Here is a 24,175-nt window from a genome sequence, read left to right as displayed (position 1 = left end):
ACACTCAAAGCAACAAAGATTCAATTATAGAAGCTAAATAAACCCCAGATACCTGCTTTCAGCTGGCCGTGGCCACGGAGCTGGAGCCTTGGGTTGCCCCTGGTGATGGAGGAAGCCAAGCCCTGGCTGGCTCTGAGCTCCACTCCAGGCTACAAAGTTTCAATTATAGAAGGTAAATAAATCCCAGGAAAAAAAAAAGAAAAAAAGAAGAGGCTGGGAGCTTCAGTCGCTGGGGAGGGTTGGCCAGCCTGAAAAATGGCTCTCAGCCCTTCACCCAGACTGGCCAGGCACCCCAGTGGGGACCCCCACCCTAAAGGTGGTGTGGCCAGTCTGAAAACAGCCATCAGCCCCTCACCCAGGCTGGCCAGGGACCCCAGTGGCACCCCAGTGGGGACTCCCACCCTGAAGGGCAAACCAGCTGGCCCCCACCCATGCACTAGCCCTCTATTCTATATAATAAAAGGGTAATATGCAAACTGACCCTAACAGCAGAAAGACTGGGAACGACTGGTCACTATGACACACACTGACCACCAGGGGGCAGACGCTCAATGCAGAAGCTGCCCCCTGCTGGTCAGTGCACTCCCACAGGGGGAGCTCTGCTCAGCCACAAGCCAGGCTGACAGCTGCCAGTACAGCAGTCGTGGGGGGAGCCTCTCCCGCCTCCTCAGCAGCACTAAGGATGTCAGACTGCAGCTTAGGCCTGCTCCCTGCTGGCAAGTGGACATCCCCCGAGGGCTCCTGGGCTGCCAGAGGGATGTCTGATTGCCAGCTTAGGTCCAATCCCCTGGGGAGCGGGCCTAAACCAGCAGGTGATCCCCTGAGGGGTCCCAGACTGCGAGAGGGCACAGGCTTGGCTGAGGGACACCCCCCCCCCTGCCCAAATTTTTGTGCACCGGGCCTCTAATATATATATATGTAGTGAAACCTCATTTATCCAGAGAAGAGTGTGACATTGACCTTAACCCTCCCAAATTCAGCATGACATCAGAAATCAGCAAAAAATGTAAACACATAAAATAAAAGACTTTAGGGTAACCAGAACAGTAATTTCTAACAAACTATGTTATCTTTTCCCCCAGCTCATAGCAAAGGAATGAGCTAGAGGCAGATGATTAGAAGCAGGTTTGGGGGCAGCAGAGGTGACAGCTTAGTGTCTAGGGCAGAAATGGAGCAACCTATAAAGCAGATAAAGAACTTGATTCCTCTGGAGCACATTAATGACGGCTCACAATGACAGGGGCCCCGAGTCCTCACTGTGCTCTCTCTAACAGTGACGTGTGTGATGCATCCATGTACGGCTTCCAGCGAGAGCAGTTGGGATGGCACAGTATTCAGAGGGGTTTGGCTTTGGTTTTCTGTGCTGCTCACTTCCTGAAGGGGCGTGTTAAACGAGGAATTACTGAATATATATGCAAGTATAATGTACACAGTATGCACATATGAACTAAACCACACACAAAACAAGTTAGAATGAGTCTCCGTTTAGTATTTTGATGTCTTTCTCTTAGAGCTTTGAAAGACCCTACAAGTCTTGCTGAAAGGTGAATTAATTCCCTGCTTCCCCATCTGTCAGCCTTTTGGTTCTTAGAGTTTTCTTTCCTAATTCCATAGGCAAAGATTCGGCCCACAAACCGCCAACATTGTTAACAAACATTCAGCCTCTTCCATAAATGTATCCGGCTTTGTTTTTTCTTTCTTTTATATTTTAATTTCCAAATAAACAAGCAGGAGCCCAGGACCCTAAGCCAGGCCCGATTAAGGAATGATGTCCCTTCTTGACTGAACTTAGAAAAACAAGCCTTGAGAAAGAGCTCATTGTGCTGTTTCAGACCACAGGGCCTGGCGTTCCTGGGTCCAGTCTCTCCTCCTGGAATACTGCGGACCTCAGGAACTCACAGCGCTTCTCCAGCTCCCAGATGGTCAGGATGGGTTCCAGTCTTTAATGGGCCCAATTGGCTCGAGATTTACGTCCTGGGAAGAGAGCTGGAGAAAGTTTATTTAAAAAATAAATTACCAAAAAAATAAATAAATAAATCAACCCACAAAACCAAAGGTAGTTGAAGTATAATGTATTCCGTTTAGCTCCCCCCTCCCCCCGGCCCCGTCCCCAAAGCTGTTATTTTGAAAGATGATCTTGTTGCTGTTTTGTTTTGTACTGTTAACTGCATTGACTTAGGGGCCTGGGTAGTTTATTTGGTAAGAAGAATTGGGTGGTATGTTTTTGCAAATGCTTATGGAGGCTGCCAGGAAGTTTGTGGAGATGAAGTAAAAATGATTTTTTTTTCTTTAGTTACAAGATTTTTGAATGGGGTGGTATTGATTATTTCTTTTTGTAGGTTGATAAGGGACATCATTGACTCTTTATCCTAATTATTAGGGGTGGTTAATGGCATCACGGAATTTATTCATTCAGCATTTCAACAAGTACAGGGTGAGGCAAAAGGGGGTTTACAGTTGTTTGTATGGAAAGTATGATTAATAAATAATAATACAAGAATGACCCCTGTGCTTCACGTACTCACAACTGTAAACCTACTTTTGCCCCACCCTGTGTTTATTGAGTGTCTACTAGCACCAGGTACTGGTAAAACTGGAAACACCATAGTGAAATCAAGACAAAGTTTATATCCTAATGGGCTTATATTCTAGTTGTGGGACACAGACAATAAGATAGGAAGATATTTCTACACCTCCGTACGCTGTATCTGTGTCTATGTCCATATGAGAGGGATTTCAGACAGTTATAAGAAATTCTGCTAACTATTCAAAAGCTAGCTTTCAAATTCCTCATTTAACTCAGTCCCTGAGACTTTATGTTCAACAGTCTCCTCTGACATTCATCCATAGAGTTTATCTCTGGGAATTCATGTAACCCAACATATTTTGCTAAACATTGGTTTAAATTTATGTTGTTGAAAGGACAAAGGGAAACCAGAATGTTTGTGAAACAGTAACTGCCTCCACTGGCGTTCTCTCACGTTCCCTGAGAAATCATAGACTGCCTTTGAGACAGGCAGTTCTTGGGAACAAAAAAAATCTGTGTTATGAAACCCAGAGAAGTCTGATTAGAGAGCAAACCAGAATACACCGAGGGCCTCAGAAAAGCTGGTGTCCCCTGATTTATGTCATATCCACTTCGGGGGAAACAGAGATATAATACGGAGGTTCAGCCAGGACAGTCGCCACGAATATATACTTCTCATATTTCAGCTTCCTTCAGGAACTCCCGAAGATAATTTTTTTTTTAAATGCCGTCTTTAACTACAGAAAGATGAATGTTCCAGAGTGGAGAGAAAATCAGTGTTCTTGTTCGCTCACTACCACTGTGTTGTCCCTTTAAAAATCCTTGGATGATTTGGTTCTGAAGCTTTAATTATGCTGGTATGTTATGGTTTCCTTAGTTAAGTGTCTGCTTCATGTCCAGCACTCAGCACCCCCTGCCTATCTCAAAAGAGATGGATATTATTATCCTAATTGAGGAGGAGGGAGAATGCTGTGAGAATTATTAATACATAAATTAAAAAATTAATCTGGAAAGTGCTTTAGGATCCCCAAAGAGCTCTTCCCAAACACAAAGCATCTTTCACATTATTGTAAGTATTCCCACAGCGCAGATAGGCTGGGGCAGTAATGAGATGAGTAAACTGAGGCACCGAGGGTGACAGTGGGTGAGTGGGCCAGCACACCTTAGAACCCAGGCCTTTGGATGGGTAACACCTAAAACTCACCCTACCAGGGACCACTTTAGGCTTTTTCCAGTCATTAGTCTTAACTTCTCCCAGAGAAGACACTTTTCCTTCATTTTACCTCTTCTCTGTAAGTCTTTGCTTGTTTTGGACTTTTTGAAAAAAAAAAAATAACTTCTTCGTGTTGAAAGTGATTAAGGCTAAAATATTAAATCCTAAGGCCAGTAATGAAAAATCACTGGTGTGCTTTCTAGTAATCCCAGTTATTCTTTTGGCTTTGTGGCTTGGAACTTCAATTTGCATTTATTTCATATAGACCCACTGGTTGGGAAACATGCATAAAAGCTTATCTTGGAAAGGCTCTTTTGTTTTGCTAAGAACTCATTCTCAGCTAGCCTCTCACCCATGAGAAGGATTCTTTTTTTTTTTTTGGTTTTTTTTTTTTTTTTTTTTTTGAGGACCTACTATGTTCCCAGACAGAATCTTTGAAGATGTAGGAGAAGCTGAGGACCCAGTCTGCCCTCTCAGGGGTAGAGCTAGGGGGAAAAGCACACAAACCAGCAATTATGGAAAAGCAACAGACAATATTGGGGAGGGACAGCCTTGGTCGTATAAGTATGGTCGGTTATTGGTCAGGCAGGCTTGCCACTTCTGATTGGTTCCCTGAGCATATTTCTTAACTCGCCTGAAACTCATTAGCCAAAGCCCATACCTGCCCCTCATACTAGAGAACAGTAGTCACTGAAGCAGCTTCACACAGTACTTGGCACATAATTAGAAGACAGCAAAAGGCCATTGCTGCAGAAGTCACAGTGGAGGTCATCACCACCGCCCATTCAGTGTGTGCTAGAGGGTTAGAGATAGTGCGTGCCACTGGCTCTCAGAGAAGGAAATAGTTCCCAATTGCCCTTTCCCCCAGAATTCTACATGTGTTCATTAACAGGTATTTAAAAATGCTAGGTCCTCCCATTTACCTCCATGCAGGTCACACTTCAGCAAGAGCCTTTTGTCCTCTCCCATGCTCCTCTCTGGGCTGCCAGACTTTGCAGACTGTCTCTTTTGGAGTTGTGCATCCACCTCCTCCCCACCCCGCCACACACACACACACACAATCTTCTGTGCATTCATAGAAAAGAGAAAAGTTCCTCTCTCCTGTTTCTTGCACTTCTGTTGAGGACAGGCGCTATCCACCGCCCCCTCTCACACGTTCCATCTCTCTCACAGCCACAATAGCTTCCCTTTGCACCCAGAGGTCATAGCGATGTGCCTCACCTGGCCCAGCCCCACGGGACACTTCTGCTCTTGTGCTTTGAGTCTGGAGAAGAAAACGCTCAGCAGACAAGGAGCTCGGCCAGGCAGCCTCTCCTGGGGCCTTGCAGAGACCATGTGTGTTTCCTTCATTGTAATGGAACATTTTAAAATGATTTCTTCTGATTACAATGTTAATGAATTCTTATTGCTGAGAAGTTAGTGAACTCAGAGAGGTATGCAGAGGAAAATTAAATGACCCATAACTTTACCATCTAGTGGTACCTCTCTTGATACTTTGATGAGTAGGGGGATGTTTAGGCAAGGCATAGCATGGACAAAACAAAGATGTCAGGCAAGGATTGATATTTTTATGTATCCACATGCCATACTTTCCAGAATGTCTAAAGGCAACATGGGAAGTAAGACTAGAAAGGGAGATGGACGTCAGGTCTAGGAGCACTCTGAATATTATTCCAAGGAGTTTGGAATTTGTAAATGGGGCAGTTGAGGCAGCTGAGAGTTTGAGTCAGGGAATGGCATGATGAGGTTGCCTTTGAAGATAATTCTGGAGGAGAAAATAGAAATAGAGGGAGAATATTTAGAAAATAGTCTGAGTGAGAAATGGTAATAAACTGAATAGGAGAAAGTGAAGAAGTAGAGCCAGTGGTGTTCAGATGTGTGTGTGTCAGGGACGGGGGAGGGGCAGGGGAGGGGAGAGGAGGGAATCAACATGACTAAAAGGAAAATTGAAGGAAGGAGAAATAAATATGATCTCAAGTTTTCTATTTTGGGCGTTTTGAAGGATAGCATTCCCTTACATGTGAAAGTGAACACAGAGGCAAGAAATACATTGACAGGTAGTAAGATGATAAATTTAGCTTGGGTCACCTTGAAATTGAGGTGGCAATTAGACATGTTTGGGGAGATTCTGTTACTGTTGCTAATCAAGATTTGGTGCTTAGCCAAAGAGGTCAAAGCTACAGGTGGAGATTTAGAAGTGAGTTTAGCTGAGGTGGTTGAGTCAGTGTGTGAACTCAAGAAATGTTAGGCAACTAAAAACAGAGGAAAATATAGAACAAAAATTGCGACAGTTCTCCAATTAAGAAGTTAGCAGAAAGGAAAAGTTTGAAAATGAGGAACACAGGAGCCTATGAATAAGAGATGCGGTCTGGAAAACACTTATTTGCAGGCATAAGAGATTGGTTTCCTTCCTGGTGTTTTAAATAATTTTGGTTAACTTGCCCAGCCATCAAATTTCTCATCTGGAATACATATCCCACAAGGACGGGTTTGAGAGATAGTGGCTGTGCAAGTGCTTTGGTAACCATTAGACACACTGCAAGTCGTATATCTTATAATTAGTGTCACAGTGGAGACTTCCAAGATGGGAGAAAGTAGTGTCAGATGCAACAGAGTTTCAAGAGAATGCTTATTTTTAGCACAACTCATTTGATTTGTAATTTAAGGAAGTTGAGTTAAAGGAGTGACTCTGTTCTCTAATCACTTAGAACAGTATTTCCCAAAGTATGGATCATGTGTCCCAGGCAGTAGAGGAGACAGTTTTGGATTTGACACAGACATAAAGTAGAACTGAATCACATGGTGAGAAAGCCATTCTCCGTTTGTTACTCATTGAATCCGTTGGGTTTATGTTAATAGAGAAAGTCTCAGTTGGGGCATATAAGTCTGTCACACCTCACACTAACTACTTTCTATTTTCAGTAAACTCCTTCAGGTTGTCAACATGATTCAGCTAGAATTTAACAACATCAAATTAACTTTAAGATTACCGTCTAGTATACCTCCTTATTTTGGCAGAGGATACCAGTTTTTTAGTTACAGTAGTGATAGAAAGTTTCCTTTTTTTTAAAAAAAAATTTATAAACAAAAAGGTAATCAATTTTTTAAGTACATAATTGTATAGGTGACATACAGATATGGCAAAACTGAGAAAGTGGTATTTTAATGATGGAAGTTTGGAAAATTTAGATTTACTCGAGCCCGTCCTCCTTCTGTTGCTGAGAGTGACTACCTTAGTTCAACCAGGTTGGAACGATGTAGGAAATTTATTCCAGAGTGTGTGTGTGTGTGTGTGTGTGTGTGTGTGTGTGTGTGTGTGATCTTTGGGTCTAGACTTCCAGATCCAGACCCCGTCCTTCCCCTGAGATGTTGTTGGGTCAATTTTTTGAAGCCACTGGACTTTTTTGAATGTTTGTGTCCTTAGGTGTTGCAATAAGAGTGTTAGTTTTAAATGATTACTAGCATTCCTTTGAGAAATAAATTCTATGATTTTTGGAGTTATTAGTAAATAAGCCTATGTTTTCAAATGGATAGAAGTCAGATAAAATATTTTCCCTCTGTAAGCCATCAATATCATGTGTCAATGCCAGAGACTGTTCCCAGACTAACATCCACAGAAAGAAAAACACCAGTGAATTCATTTTCTAATGATGATTCATATTTTGCCTCATTTGTGAAGCTTAGTGATTTCTAGAAGAAATCTCTGCTTTAGTTGGGGCAATTGACTAGAACTGAAAATGAAATTACATGTGGAAATGTGGTTCAGTTCTCTGAGCCTAATGTTTTATGCTAACACCCTACTCTCAAATCAGTAGAGTCATCACTGTCATATCTAATCAATTAAAAATTCCCATAAATTTTATTCCTCAGTGTAGCAGCACATCTATAATAATAAAAGCATGATATGCTAATTAGACCAGATATCCTTCTGGACATCCTTCTGGATGACCTTCTGGACGACCTTCAGGACAAAGCTGCGGTAGGCAGGGGCCGAAGCAGAGGCAGACAGGCGGTGGGTGGGGGCTAAGGCAGAGGCTCAGAGGCAGCTGGTGGGGCTGAGGCAGAGCCAGCCTCTGCTGCAGCGGGGGCCGAGCCCCTTGCACGAATTTCATGCATTGGGCCTCTAGTAGGTAATATAAGTCCCTATACTTAAAAAAAGACATCTTCACTCATCTATTTACTAATGTCTTTCCATATTTAAAAATACTTTTCCTGGAATAAAGAGAGGAGAGGCGAAGGATTTTCTAACTGGCTGGAAGTCCTCCTAAGTATTATTGTGATTTAACATTACTCGACATTCTAAGTAATTCTTAAAAATAGAAGCATACCACCTATTTGGAATATAACAATATGGCGACTTTAACCATCAAAAGCACAGTCGAGGATCAGGGAGTAATTGAAAAATAGATATAGTATAAGGATAGAAATACACACACACACACAGTCTTTGGATCTGAAAAATTTGAGTTTGTTACTGCTTTTTAAAAGTTTCCATATGGACAATTTCTTCTGTATGGGTAGATAGTATTTCCCACTGTGGTTTTTGAACTATATCATTGTCACTTTTTGCCCTAATGAGGATGATCTTATGCAAGCAACTTAACCATTTTAAGATTCTGTTTTCACATCTGAAAAAAAAAGGATAATAATAAAAGCCATTGCTCTGGCCAAATTAATGTTTAGATGTAAAATCCTCAGGAGTGTAATAGATACCTCCTAGGACCCTCAATGAGTATTAATTCCTAACACTGCAAAGACGCTGTCTGAACAACAGATTAAACGTGCACTTGATTTTGGAAGTGCATCTTTTACCGCCCTGTAGAGCCTCTTTCTTTCTCATATTCTCTGTATAATAATAAACTTGATTTCCTTATTTCAATGCTTATAAATAAGAACAGCAGATTAGAAGGTACAAGGACACCAGGAGGAAACAGACGAAGAGACTGAATAAAATAGAACTAAGTTTAAAACCAAAGCCACCTGGTACCATTTGGTCTGGGGGAAACAGCCTCTTATAACCTCAGAAGTCACTGAAGGATTTTCTATATCAGAGCAAGATATACTAGTAAAAAGGGGCATTCGAATGAAGACCTTGATTTCTCAGGGCTGAGTTCAACGATACATACTTTTCATATGATAGCAACTCTAGTTGCTACTTATTTTATAAAACATAATGTGCACTTGGGAAGAATTTCATTATGAAAAGAATGAAACTTGAAGTCAATAGTGTTTTGTGCCTGTTCTGGCTAAACCCTTAGCCATCCAAACACGGGGCCATGGCAATGGACTCAGCATCCAGGGGGTTTACTGAAGTATCTTGTGTGACTCCAGCAACTAAACTAAAGCTCCACACCGTCTATGGAAGAAGATAGGCCTTTCTAATCATTTTATGATTTTGTGCCAATAGCCTTTTCTTTATTTTTCAAGAAAGAGCATTTGACAGAAGTTACTGTGGACGTCAGCAATATCCACTTCCCCCATATGTTCCCCCAGGACTCTGTGTTAGGACAGTGGACTCATGCAGGACCCACTGGCTGGTATTCATGGGTGTCACCTTGATTCTCATGGTGTCACCTGTGGTTCTCGGGGCAAATGTTTGGATTGGGCCTGGCTTACACATTAAAACAAAAGCCCTTTCTAAGTTATCCTCTTAAGGACAGCACACACATACGTTGGTACAAACTGAAGTGCTAACCCATGGTAGACTGACTCAGTTCCACAAATATTTGAGCTAAATGAATGTGAGAGAAGTGGAGAAGTGGGCAGTGGCAGATACCACAGAGAGAGAATATATAGAATCCAGCACCATCAGACGTCAACCCGTCAAATACCAGGGCTGGATTTTTCAAAGAACCAGATAATGCCAGTTTTATGGCCACTAATAACATTTCAGTTATATAAACAAAGATAAAGAGTAATAAAAAATAAATTCTGCTTTGTGGTGTAATCTGATTGCCAACAGGGTTCAGAAACGAGCTTTCTCGTTGTACACGTGGCATTGTATAATGGACCAGTGATCATTCTGCAGGCCCCTCCCCAACCTTCCATTTCCCTTTTATGGACAGTCCTTAGTTCTGCCAGATCCATAAACTATTCCAGGGAGGCAGGTTAAAGCCCTTTGATTGTGCCTCTGGTAGTTAATGCACCAAATGGTCTTTAGGGGCATTTCATAGTGTGCTCTGCAGCTAATCAGAGTGCCTTGGCCCAGTGATTTCCTACCTCTGTGCTTTCCACATGTTTAAGGGCTCAGTTCAAATACCAGGCCCACCGACTTCTGGAGAGACACGACAGAGCCCAGCTCTGAGTGGGGTGTCTGCTTTAAACAGAGATTTTCCAAAGGATATCCTGGTGTAGATAAATCATTTCATTAGGCCAGGTTCACTCTGCAAACCAGGAAGCACAGTGCCTGCCGTGTAGGAAAACTCCGATAAACTTGTTATGGCTGTCCTCTGAGCACTTGTAAATATTGTTGTCCGTGTCTTTTATATAGGCTCCTTCGAGATTGTATTTAAACACTGACAGGTTCATTATGTGTTTTAAAGCTTTGTTTATTGAGAGCTGATAGCAGAGTTGCAAATATGAGTCCTTTCCATATTGCAATGACATTTTTTTTCTCCCAAATGTCTCCTCTAGTTGATCACTCCCCATGCCATCCGCGTGCAGACCCCTCCTCGGCACATCCCCGGCGTTGTAGAAGTCACACTGTCCTACAAATCCAAACAATTCTGCAAAGGGACTCCGGGAAGGTTCATTTACACAGGTAAGAACCACTGCAGGGGTGAGCACAGGGCTGCCTTGGCCTCGTGGGTCTTTCACTTGATCTTGTATGTATAGTGTGTATTTTTTTTGAACTCTAGTTTCTGTTAAGAACTGTTTTCTTTCTCTATTTCACCATATGCATGACCAAATGAGTTGCTGCTATTATTATTATTATTATTATTATTAATTATTATGAATTCACCTGGATGGCCATGTTGAATGACAGGATCCATCATAATAATGGGTTGGCTTCCTCAAGAAGCAGAATGAGAAATAAAGGAAAGGGGAAAGGCCCTAGACAATCCTGAGTCTCTCTGGATGATACACCATCTGTGCTGGGGTTGGCTTGCTTTATGGAGTACGGATGTGCTTTAAAGAACAGTGCAACTTTCTTCCAATCTGGGCACAGCTTTTGTACTATAGACAGTTGGTAGTTTGCACGTTGACTATTGGGTTGGTGCTTTGTTTCCCTGTAAGCTGCAGTTGGCATGCGGATCTGCCTCGTGGTAAAAAGTTAGGGCTACAGGTGGGAGGTGAGTTCCCTCCCATCAGTGGAGAGAAGCAGGCAGGTTCTCTATGGAAATATACTGAGTGCATGCTCTGAGTGCCCACTGTGCACTTTCAGAGACCTTTGGATTGTGCTGTGCAAACTGGATACCCAGGGATCTGTTTGCAACTCAGATTTTGATTCAGTAGCTCTGGGTGGGGGACCTGAGAGTCTGCATTTCTGACAAGCTCCTGGGTGGTGGCTACTGCTGCTGGTCCGAGGACCACAGTGGGACTCATGTACCCCCTGATTCGTAGTAGTCATCCCTGCATAGCTGTCTCCAGGAAGTGGTCCCATGTTTCCATCTTCATTCAATAAAGGACCAGTGCAGTCTGTTAACACATCCTAATTATAACCATACAATTCAATAGACACATTTTATTTTGCTGTGGCATTTTACCTCAAAGCATCTTACCTTTTGTATTTAAATACCAGGAACAAAATCAACCATGCTTCTTAGTGTCTGTCTCTCTCTTTCTTTCCCCAACCCCCTCAAAATTATAAAAACAATTAATGCATTCTGACCCTTGGAAATGCCTCCCAGCCCTTTAAACAAAATGCAGGTTTGGTGCCTGCTTGACGATTAGTTTTAGTTAATTGAAAATTATAGGATTGACCCAAGAGGAAAATTTTGTTTGCACTCCAATCACTTTTACAAATTAAGGAAAATTACCACAATTTTGTTTAGCTAAGGTTTCACACTGAGTTCAAGAAATTAGCTCAGCCATCCCAACAAAGTCAGCACTTTGTTAGTGAGCACTTGAAAAAATAATAGTCTATCTGGAGTTTTGTGGTGTATACAAACGAAGCATAGAGAAAGCGACGATGCTTTATAGAAGTAGGCCAAGTGTTTTTAATTAGGCTCATTGGTTCAGCGTAAGTTTTGAAGAACAATCAAACTAGCAGATTAGCTGTTTCTTTTAAAGCTAGGATTTCTTGCCATTCATTTTTCCCATGAGAACTTCCACATAGCACTACTTTTTTTTTTTTTACAAGCCTCATTATGGGCCTGCAGGAAAAGGACCAATTGCAACTTCTGATACTGTAACATTCCCCACCATCATTCCGATGGGTGGGAGTTTTTCACAATGTTCCTCGCTGAACTCGGTGTTCTGGAACATATTACAAAACCACAGAGGCCAAATGTTTTCTCTGAGGAGTTTGGACTCTGCTTTTGGCCGAAAACATTTAGGCCTTGCTGGCTGCTTATTTACTCTGCTATTAAGAACAAGAAAAGGAGAAGAAAATGTCGTGTGGTGGGAGGTACGAGAGGCAATCAGGCATGATTCCGCCTTGGTGACAACGTCCCTGCCCATTAATGGTTCCATTTTGTGGTCAGGTCTCATTTAGAAGAAATTATTTTTAATCAGTGTTCAACAAAATATCCCCTTGAGCCACCTGGCCATAAAGTTTTTTTTTTTAATCATCCCCATTAAATTACTTAACTTCTCAAAAGAAAATAGCTAGGGACCCATCATTATTTGGATTTTTTTTTTTAACCATTTAAAAAAAATTGCCATCAATTTAAGAAATAACATCTTGGAAAACCCGTATCATAGGGGAATTAAGATCAAAGGTAAAAGTGGCGGATTTGCCAGTCTAACAAAGTTAAGGATAAGAGGGAGAAATCCTGGGTGTGTGTGTACACTTGTAAATGTACAAGAAATGTAAAGTATAAAAAATACTTCTGCTGCCCTCAGACTGTGGGCAATAGACAAGAAGACTTCGTTTTATCAGCATTCTTGGAGAGAGTCTAACCTCTCCCCATGTGGCAAAAAGAAAAATTTGAAGAAATTGGCATGAAAACTTCTCCACTGATGTAGTTGGCTGTTAACAGTCACGGTGACATTATGTCCTTTCTAACAAAAGGGAATCTCTGTTAAAGGCTGAGCTATACATGGGCCTCTTGATCATTAGCATGAAATGCATGTACCCAGGGTCACTTGTTCATGGTGGTGCTCCCAGCTCCTGTGACTTTCTCAGTTTACCTCTCTGCTTGCCACCGCTCACTAGTGAAGGCATAGAGGAGGGTGGGAAAACCCCTCCTCTGTTCATTGTATGAGAGCACAGGTCATTGCAAATGTTAGCCCTCCTCTTCCCTCCACCCACAGAAGCTCACACTTCATTTTCTTGAACATCCACAGTGTTTCAAGATGTGAGAGTTGGTTTTCTGCATGGGGAGCCAGCCCTCCTGTTTCTTAATGGAATGTCACTTGGAATTTTTTCCTTAAAAAAGAAAAAAAGAGAAATATCCTAAGAACTTAAAAATAACAACCCAAACTGAGGCACAGTTGTTGTTTTCTGAGCATGTGTGAGAGGGTTTGGGTGTATAGATGTGGAAGTTTCTGAAAATTCATAATCGTTAAGAGAGAGACTTTTAGAGAGAAAGGGAGAGGGAGGGGGAAAGAGAGACAGATAGGAAAAGAGGGAGAGGGAGAGAGAGAGAGAAGAGAGAGAGAGAGAGAGACAGGAACAGCATGGCCTAATATATGCAAATAGAGGCAGACTTTTTGAGGAGGGAGGGAAGGATTTGACTAAACACAGATTGCCTGCAAGCTGGCTCCACTTGTAAGGACTGTGAGCACACCCTCCATCCTCCTTCTTCAGCCCAGGGACATGTGAGGGATGCTTAGCTGCCAGATGTGCGGGTCTCCTATGGTTGCCCAATCAGAGTGTAGGGCAAAGTGAATCCCAACTTTATTAGACCAGAGAAGCTCAACAGCACTTTCCCAGTCTTCTTTGTTGTGGGCAGTTATTCTTACGGAAACCCAGGGCAAGGCTGACTTTAAATGCTCAATGTTTTCTAATAGAAGGAAGCAAACACCCTTTCCAACCACAGGACTGTTTTCAAAGCCCTCCCTCTAATCGGGTTTCTGGTCAGTCGGTCCAAGAGGAAGCAAACCTCCCATAAACCCTCAGTTCCATGGAAGGGGGTCTTCCCAGAGCCTTTGTTATTCTCCCAGCTTGTTTTCCTGCAATTGTGACATCTTTAAGAGACTTGGATCTTGTAGGATTGTAATCTCTCCGGCTAAACTTTAAGTAATCTTTGGAGCTGACAAAGGACTCATAGGAGCCTTTTGCTGCTTCTTCAAAGTTCTTAGAATTGGTTTTCCTGTTAAGAAGTGGCCAAATCCAAAGGCAGTTTTTACTTCATTCCAGTTATTTCTCTATTGGAGAGGCTGCTACCTTTAGGGAAAATGTAGCTGGACAAATGGGCCACTGGGACAAGGTTCGACCGGCTTAGGTGTGCACGAAGAGCTGAATACTGCCTGCTCCCCGCAACGTTGGAGAAAGCCCCAAGGATAATAATCTAACCGCTCAAATGTTTGGTTAGGTCACTCAGACTATTTCAACCTCCAGGTTCTCCCATTCTTAACATTGTTCACCAAACTTCCTGTCCCTGTGGAAGGACTGAACCAAATCCCTATATATATATATATTAGTCTCAGAATTAACTTTGAAAAAAATTCTTCCTGGAAATGTTTCCTGTTTGTATCTCATGCCCAAAATAACTCCATATAGAAGGGCCATTGTATTGTAGCTGAATCTGCTGTGAAACTCAATGACATGCTCGTGTGTCTTTCAAGTTTTTCTTTTTTTCTCTCCGTTCCTCTTGTGTTCTCCCTCTTCCCCCGCCTTCTTTCCCCCCTTTTCATTTTCTTCCCCCCATTCTTTCCTCCCTCACTTCCAAGGATATGGTACAACATAGTGATTGATTCTAGGGTTCAAGAGATCATAGGTGTAGATTCAACTCTCAAACTCTACCACTTACTAGAGAGGTTATGTTGGGGACATTGATGGCTCTGCACCACAATCACCTCATCTTTACAAGGGAATCATACTTTACTGGGGTTGTTTCGCATCAGAGACATGTATGTAAAGTACCCAGCATGAGCTAGCATGAGCACCTAGCCAGATATTGGGCATCTGCTTTAATGACTGATAGCCATCACTATTATTCATTCATTCCTTGCCGAGTCCCTACCATGGCGTAAATGTTTTCCATGTATTGTTTATCTTCTCCAGCATTTCCCTAGAGGTCTAAGAAATGCCCTTTAGGACTTGTAGTAACAAAACTGTAGGCATCAGGAAATTAAAGAAACAAGTAATGCCAATCAACCACAAACAAAAAGAGCAAACTATAAATAAGGTAACGAGAAAAAGATTTATAAATGCGAATACAAGAATTTTGATAGACCAACTATTTTCTCAGGAATGGCCTCAAGTAAGACATGTTATAATAAGGCAGCCCTGATTCATCAAGTTTTCTGATGTTGGTTTTTCAGGAGCAACACACACCTGTTCTCTTGTTTCCTACCCCTAAACCCTACCCCTCCTCTGGAGGTCACAGCAACATGGATATAATCGATCCCCAGACCCCTTTAAAGGTGTTTAAGTTTTTGAGGAAACGCCATACTGTTTTCCACAGTGATTGCACCAGTCTGCATTCCCACCAGCAGTATAAGAGGGTTCCTTTTTCTCCGTATCCTCACCAGCACTTGTCCTTTGTTTGCTAATGATAGCCATTCTGACAGATGTGAGATGGTACCTCATTGTCATTTTGATTTGCATCTCTCAGATGATTAGTGACTTCGAGCATGTTTTCATAGGTCTTTTGGCCTTCTCTATGTACTCTTTTGAAAGTGTCTGTTTAGGTCCCTTGCCCATTTTTTGATTGGATTGTTTATCTTCCTTTTGTTACGTTGTATGAGTTCCCTGTAAATTTTGAAGATTAAACCCTTATTGGTGATAACATTGGCAAATACATTCTCCCATGCAGTGGGCTTTCTTATTGCTTTGTTGATGGCTTCTTTTGCTGTGCAGGAGCTTTTTATTTTGATATAGTCCCATTTGTTTATTTTCTCCTTAGTTTCTATTGACCTAGGAGCTATATCAGTAAATGTCTGCAGCAAGTGTCTGCTATTTTGCTGCCCATGGCTTCTTCTAAGATTTTTATGGTTTCCCATCTTATGTTTAGGTCTTTCATCCATTTAGAGTTTATTTTTGTGTATGGTGTAAATTGGTGGTCTAGTTTCATTTTTTTGCATGTATCTGTCCAATTTTCCCAACACCATTTATTGAAGAGATTGTCTTGACTCCATTGTATGTTCTTGCCTCCTTTGTCAAATATTAATTGAGCATAATGGCTTGGATCAATTTCTGGGTTCTCTGTTCTGTTCCATTGGTTTATATGTCTGTTCTTATGCCAGTACCAGACAGTTTTGAGAGCAGTGGCTTTGTAGTATAGCTTGATATCTGGTATTGTAATCCCTCCAACTTTGTCCTTTTTTCTCAAGATTGCTGCAGCTATTTGGGTCTTTTTTTTAAAAAAAAAATTCCAGATGAATTTTGGAGAGTTTATTCTAGGTCTTGAAGTATGTGCTGTTGATATTTTAATGGGGGTTGCATTGAATCTATAGATTGCTTTGGGTAGTATGGACATTTTAATGATGTTGATTCTATCATTTCATGAACATGGTATATTCTTCCACTTGTTTATGCCTTCCAAAATGAGGATATTTTAACAGCACCTGCATGTAAGGAAAAGATTCATCACTGTAAATACACTCCTGACAGTGCGTGGGACAGAGCTCCCTTAAAGAAACTCAAAAACAAGGAAGCAGACAATAGAATGTCTTTTTTGAAAATCCAAAGATTTGGTAATTACAGCACATTTTTTATTGGTATTAAATATGTCCCAACTTTCATGTGATTAAAGAAATTGTTTCTTTCTAGGTATTAGAGTAGGAATAAAAAGACCTGGGTTCTAATTCTGTTTTACTACTTTCTTTTGTTACTTCTCACAGATATTTGTGGATTGCCTGTTCTATTGAAGACAATGTTTTAAACCAGTTCTAGGCAATTTTTTAGAACTGTATTGAGCAAAACTAGAGATAGTCCCTGTTTTCATTGATCTTATAGTCTATGAGGGAACACAGACATTCATAAGTTTACTATTTCAAATCTTGTGAGTGCCCAGAAAAATAGGTAAAGAGTTTCAGACAAGCATATAACAAAGGAACCCCAACTGATCAGTTAGAGATTTTCTTTCAGGTAAAGATGCATGAGCTCCAGTTTGAAGGATGACAAAGAATTAACCTGGCCTTCAGAAAAGGGTCGGGTAGAAAGGATAGGGTTGGGAAAAGAGAATAAGTGTTCTAGCAGAGAGGAGCATGTAAGGAAGCATTGAATGGCAGTAAATGTGACATCTTGGAAGGCTGTAAGAATTCCAGGGAGGCTGAAACATCAAAAGAGAGAATAGCAAGCGAGAAGCCTGGAGAAGTAGTTGGGGACAAGCCAATGCAAAGCCTTGTAAGCCATGGGGAGGAGTTAAGTTGTCATCTTAAGAGCAGTGGGAAGTCCTTGAAGTGTCATAAATGACAGGTGGACATGACCCTATTTTCATGTTGGGGAGAAAAAAACTGGCTGAATGGAGCATAGGAAACCAGAATGGATGTTGGTAGATCTGTTGGGAGACCATTGCAGTTGTCTGAGAAAGGGACTTGGTGACTTTAATTTGGATGATAATGGCTGGAGATGGCATACAGTGAGAAGACTCAGGAGGTATTTAAGAGGAAAAATGCACAGGACATGGAGATGGGTTGGATGAGGAGGTAAGGAAGACAGCAAGCTCAGGCTACCAGAGTTTTGGCTTCCTCTGCTTAATAGATGGTGGTGACATTCCTCCTCTGGGTGTCCCAAGGGTCTTGTATCAATGAAAGAATGGGCATGAACACGTTTTAACACATATGTTAATTGTTGTAAAGACATAACTAAGCACATAGGGAGACTTGGGGAAAAGAAGGCAAGAATTGTTTTCTTTTCTATCAGATCATTTTCATTTGGGATTCAGCTGAATGAAGGCTGTGCAATGAACACTTGACTAGCAAGCAGTTCTGCCTTAGTGGTGTCCTAATTGGAAGAGACCCAGGAAGAAAGAAAAATTAACAGGCTGCTCCTGTCCACATGTCTTGAATATTACTCCAAATGAGCCATTTACACACAAAGAAAAGAATTCAAGGCAGAGAGAATGTTCATTCTCTGTGCTTTTGTGATTCAAAGGGTAGGTCCCAAGCCTCTTCTCTGCTGAAGGGAGTTCTTTTTTTCACAAAATATGATTGCTTCTGATCTGATGTATGTCAATATGATGGGTGACCCTGAACCCCCTGGCATTTGTAAAGTTAAGCACTGTTGGTGCCACAATGGGTACAGCAGCAACAAGAATCACTAAAAGTCCGTTGTACTTCTGTGACATCTGTAAAATGAAAGCCGTTCCTGCAAAGAATAAGGCTGGTCTGAAGGAGGCACATTATTTTGCATATTTTATGTACATACTTTCCAAGAAATATGACCTTTATTTCCTATTTGGAGTGGAGTGTAATCAGAACTTGAGTAGCTAGTGTAACAGGATCATTAAAAGGGATATTTTCACTGACATTAGAGGTCTAAATGGCCACTAGGCCTTATATACAACCTTGGCTTTTTCCTGTCTACCCGGAGTTAATAAGTGATAAGGCCGGGAGAGAGATAAATCACAGAAATCCCTGTCCAAAGAAAACATATTGACTACAGCCAAGCAAATAACAGACCATAACCAACGGTCCCATTCATCATTCATGTAATAGGGATATAAAGTATTTCCTACCAATGAAACCGTATAGAAGGAAAGGCAGATAAGCTTCCCCAATCTAAGACATGTGATTTGGTTATTAAGGGACATGAACTATTTGTCACATGGCTTTAATCTTTAAGATGTGTTGCCATTTCTAAACTATAAATTTCTGGTCAGGGATTAGAAAGCTATTAACAATAAAGGTAGAAACTGAGCTTTATATGTATTCTTGCCAACGTAATGCAATACTATAAAGTCTTGAACCTCTAATCTCTTTAGCATGATATAACGTGATTTGGTTTTCTAAGCCAATAAAGTATTTGGGGATTTTCAAAGCTTTTATTTATTTATTTATTTATTTTTTATCCAGTATCGTGATAAATTAACCCTTCAGTTTTTAAATTATGTATGTTGAAACTTTCTCTAAGATCCTAGGGATGGCAGGTGGGGGTGGGGAGGGAGCCTAAACTAAATTTCTTTTCTTTTTTCCCCCCTCCTTTCCTGAGATGTAATCCAAATGTTTGACGGAGGATTGTTTTCTGTCTTATTTGTCCATGTTTGCAGAGGTATGGATGCTGGTCTTTCTGTTCATTGTTAACTAAGTGATGTGGCGCCCACTAGAGTATTACAACTTGCTTTTCTTTCTTTATGGCAAAATAGTCCATACTGATTTCAAATAAATTAGAAAGCATCAATAGAAAGTAACTGAAATAGTACAAGTGCCCACATTTCTACCAATTCTTTAAACATAACTACTCAATAAATATTACATTATTAATATGAATTTTAATAGCACATATGTTGTCTTTTTTTCTATGCATGTATCTGCCTCATTACTAAAATAGGGTGATTTATTACATAATACTAATTTGGTTTTTTTTTCCAATTAACAATGTATCATAAGCACCAGGACATTATGAATTTGAAACAGTTTTGGTCTTGAATAATCATTTTACATTTCAGCATAATCTTATAATGAGATCTATCCTTATTTTCTTGTTAAAGCATAAATACCTTGAATTTGGGTTCTTGTCTCCTTTTATTCCTGGGAACTTACAACACAGGGTCATTAATCCTTTACTCACATTCTTTGGTGGCCACATTGGTCAGAATTCATCAGCCACGTCCAACTGAGTGAGCCTAGGTAGCTCTGAGGGCTGATGTCTCAGAGGGTGGGGCCAGCTCCTAAGCCTTCATGCACCTACAGCGTGGAGCCATTTGTTTTCATCCTGAACCACCTCTGGAGGGTCAATGGCTTCCATAAGTTGCCCCCTTGCTCTGTGAAGCAGCACCATTCTTTCCATAACAAAATGGGAACTCATCTAATATGCTTAATGTATATGCAACTTAATCAGGTCAAAAATTACAGCAGTGGGCAGGTAAATTTAGGATACTCCCTGAACCACCCTCCCAGGAGATGAGCATGTCCCACTAGCATTCTGAGCTCCTTTCTTCTCTCTCCTTTGTCGACCAGTTTTCCACTCCAGCGGCCTTTCAACTGTCTTCTCTGACTTTTATCCTGTGTTTCCTCCTATTCCCCACTTTTTATTTACACTGTCTCCTCTCAGTCTTCTTCCTCTTTGCATCACTGAGATGTAAAACATGTTTCCCCTGAGAATCTTTGTACTGCGGGCTTTATTATTGCATTACGTTGGCATCATGTAAAGACAAGAAAACTTAGAAAGGTGAGTGACTCCTTCACGGCTACGTAGTTATAAGTGGAGGAGCCAGGATTTGGACGCTGGCTGAAGGAGACGGGAGTCCACACTGTGGTAAACCTCTTGGGATGCTGCTTTAGCTCATTCAATTTTTGGAATTAGGTGACTCCCTCAAATAAGAGTGTTGGTGATGGCAGAGCGTGGGTATTTCTAGGACATGTCAGGTCTGACAGAACAGGGGCTACATATTTTTACCAAATCCTATCCTTGTGAACATAATGCATATTTGTGTAGAAAATGTTAAAAATACAGAAAAGTGTGAACAGATCTGTTATTCCACCCTGTGAGAAAATCACTGTTAATATTTTTAGTACTTCTTTAAATATTTTCTTTGTGTGCTCTCATGTCCTTTTATCAGAGTGAATCACAGTGTGTTTATGTAAGTTTGCGTCCTGTTTTGCAATTTAAATGTTAAAATAAACATTTCATCTGTTAGTTCAAATTCTTCCTAAATACATTTTAGTAGGTGTATTATAGTTCATCTTATGGCTGCATCATAATTTACGTACTTATTCACCGATCATTGGATAGCAACATCTTCCCTCTCATAGAACTTTTCACATCATATATGCCAGCATAGGGCATGATTTTGCATATGTGTTCTCCATTTTCCTAATGAAAAGTTTTTATGTTTTAAGGCCAAGGTAACCATATACATATTTATAGAGAGTACTAAATTGTCAAATGTCTACTTTAATGTTTTACATATTATTTTAGTTACACATTTAAAATCATCACATAATTTACAATATTTACAAGTGCAGTTGGCCCTGGAACAACACAGGTTTGAGCTTTGAGGATTCACTTATATGGGGATTCCTGGTATAAGTAGACTTGTGCAGTTCAAATTCATGTTGTTCAAGGGTTCAAGATCCACGGTTGGGAACTCACATATGTGGAGGGCCCACTTAAGTTACACTCAGATTTAGAGTGTGCGGGGAATTGGCACCCCTAGCAAGCACGTTGTTCAAGTGTCAACCAGATAACTTTTTCCACTTTTAGGCTTGACACTTTATAGCCATCAGCATTTCTTTTTTTGAAAAAATCAGAACCAGAGCCATTTTTAATCCCTTCATATTATCTTTGAGATTGTTTGAGATGTTGCTCTTACTGAGTCTATGCATCATGCTTTCCCTGGAAATTTCATCCTAAGCCATAAGTAACCATTTGCTTTATTTAAATCTCCAAACACAACCATTTTCAGCAATGTTTTAAAAACTGATCTTGGAAAGGCTTATTTTGAGGAACGTTTGTACTGGTGAGAAGCCAATGTCCTAGTAAAAATTACTCTCTTTATGTCAATTTTCTATTCTTCCTTTTTGTTTTGACTAACTTCTTCAGCTGACCTCTGTAAGCATCCCCAAACCACCATCCATCATGATTGTTTTATGCTCCAAATAGTACTTAGTTTTAAAAAGATAATTGGGAAAGCACATTGTCATAGGAGATACTTTAAAATTGTTCAAACATATAACAAGGGAACTATTTTTGTGAGATGGATATTCTTTTTCTGTATATTTCAGGACATTGATGTTTCTTTCCGGCCAGTGGGTCATACGCCATATGCAATCATGAGTACGGATTGAATACTATACCACATGTATTTTTGGCTTGAATAAAAGTATGCTCATTTTCTTAAGCGGGCCTCATATAATTCAGGGCACTGAAAGTACAGGTGGAAACATCTCGTTAATGTCCGATTGGAGAATTTCAGCCAGACCTCTCTATGGTGGTTAGGGGGTGGAGAGAAGCTGGGGCTCCCTACATTGTAGCAGAAACAACAGAAGAGCAGACTTCCCCTTGTACCCACTGCTCTTCAGCCTGAAATGTAATTGTTCATCTTTTTCCTGTGAACATAAACTGCGGTTCACTTCTTACATCATGGGTGGAAGGCCTGACCGGCTGGGCAGAGCCACCTGGGATCCGCCTGTGGTTAGCTTCAGGAAGTCCCAACCCCTGGTTACTATGGAGTTAATTTAGGCCTTTGTTTAATGTCACAATGTATTCACATTTAAATATCTGCACAGAATAAAGGCTTCCTAGTCATTATACACATGTATATTGTTTCCTTTTAGTGTTAACTAATTTTTTAAAAAAATATTCCAGGCTGAGTCCAGGCTGACTGGGTGAGGCTATTCGGAGGTTTGGGTGGAGGAATGTGTCTCTGGAGAATTTGCTGTGAGCAAGCTTGTAGGTCTTGTACTTCCGTTTCTTCAAGTCTAGAAAAATGAAACATGTGCACTGTTTAGCTCAGAAGGTGGGGGAAGATCATCTAAAGGCTTGGAAATTTTACTTAATAAAATTATTAGCATCAAATCGAAAACGTTACTGTGACTTGTCAGAATGTTATATGTGAAGAGCCAAAGTACAGGCTTGGCTGTTCAGCCTCTGTGTGCCTTGTCTTTGTGCCGTGCCTATGCAGTTAAGTAAAAATACTTTAATGAAGTCTTTACAGTTGACCAAGTCTTTTCTATTCAATTTTTTTGTGTTTGTTTACCTGCCTGTGAGGTAGGAAGGACAAGCATTTTTAGCCCCATTTTCAAGTGTGAAAAATAAGGTTTAGAGAGAAGTAGCGAGGTGATTCATTTCAAGTCATTTAGGTCGTCACATGGTGATGGGTCTGACATCAGATCTCTAATACTCCGAATAATTGATTATACTTAATGGCATCTCATATTTTTAATCTACAAAATGAACTTACCCTACTTTTACTCTTTTTTTAAATTTTTATGGACATTCATTAGATTGGGGGTTTCTAGAGTCTTTGGCTGCCTCCTTGGCATTGATGCCTGGGTTACATGTAACACTGTTATTTTTAGCACTTACCACTAGTTGATATGATCTAAATTATTTCTGTGTTCCCTTGTGTGTATAGCCTGTCTCTCACTAGAATATAAGCTCCATGGTGTGTCCTGTCTGTTCACCACTGTATTCTCAGGGCCAGTACAGTGCCTACTAAAAAGAGGGAACACTCAGTACTGATCAATCAAATCAATGAATGGAAGAAAGTCTGAAGGTATTATTGAAAAATTTGGCCACAAATTTATGGGATGTGAGCCTTAAAGATAACCTAATTATCCAGGTTGCTGATGCCTTTACAGATGATAAAAACTAGGCTTCCAAAGTTTAAAAACTTGGCTGATGCCATTTGGCTGGCGGTAGATCTTTATACCTGAGCCTTTTTCTTTGACTGATGAGCAGAAGGCTTATCTCCACACTGTGTATATTCCCTGTAGGTTCACTTAGTTGTAGAGGAACTGTATAGCTATAGATTCTGGAGTCAAGACAGACCCCCAATTTGAATCCTGGCTCAGTCCATTTCTAGCTTGTGTCGTAACCCACTGGGGACTCTGTTTCCTCATCTGTATAATGGGGATGATACTCTCTCATAGGCTTGCTGAGAGGATTCCATTAGATAATTTATGTGAAAAGCTTAGCTCAATGCATGGCATATAGTAAAAGCTCAGTTAGTGGTGAGTCTTATTTAAAAAGGATTCGAGAGAACAGACTCCTGAAAGTCTGAATTTTAGAGATGAAAAGGCCCTCAGAGGTAGCCTGGACCAATCTTAGCATTCTGTAGAGGAGATAACTGAAGCTTTCTTACACCAACACATGATTGATTTATATACAGAACCAGAAAAAAATCATATATAAATCGATTTGCTAATTATCTTGTCAATGGACTTCGAAATACACAAATATATGAAGACATCGGATTTTTGCATGTATATGAAAATCATCTAACCAACATCACCATGGTTATTTGGGAGGCTCCTCTTGAATTATTTCAGGTCATTAA

General features: G+C 40.7%; 1 protein-coding gene across 2 annotated transcripts in view; it reads left to right on the top strand.

Moving 5' to 3' along the window:
* Window positions 1-24,175, top strand: part of EBF1 (early B-cell factor 1) — a 392,963-nt gene that overhangs the window by 299,321 nt on the left and 69,467 nt on the right. For both annotated transcript variants that reach the window (XM_006766302.2, XM_015565648.1), the window contains exon 8: window positions 10,374-10,500. In XM_006766302.2, coding sequence (XP_006766365.2) covers window positions 10,374-10,500 — 127 coding nt within the window. The remainder of the gene's footprint in view (window positions 1-10,373; window positions 10,501-24,175) is intronic.

Source organism: Myotis davidii, unplaced genomic scaffold, assembly GCF_000327345.1.
Source record: "Myotis davidii unplaced genomic scaffold, ASM32734v1 scaffold18, whole genome shotgun sequence".
Classification (NCBI taxonomy): domain Eukaryota; kingdom Metazoa; phylum Chordata; class Mammalia; order Chiroptera; family Vespertilionidae; genus Myotis; species Myotis davidii.
This window is presented reverse-complemented; position numbering and strand designations above follow the sequence as displayed.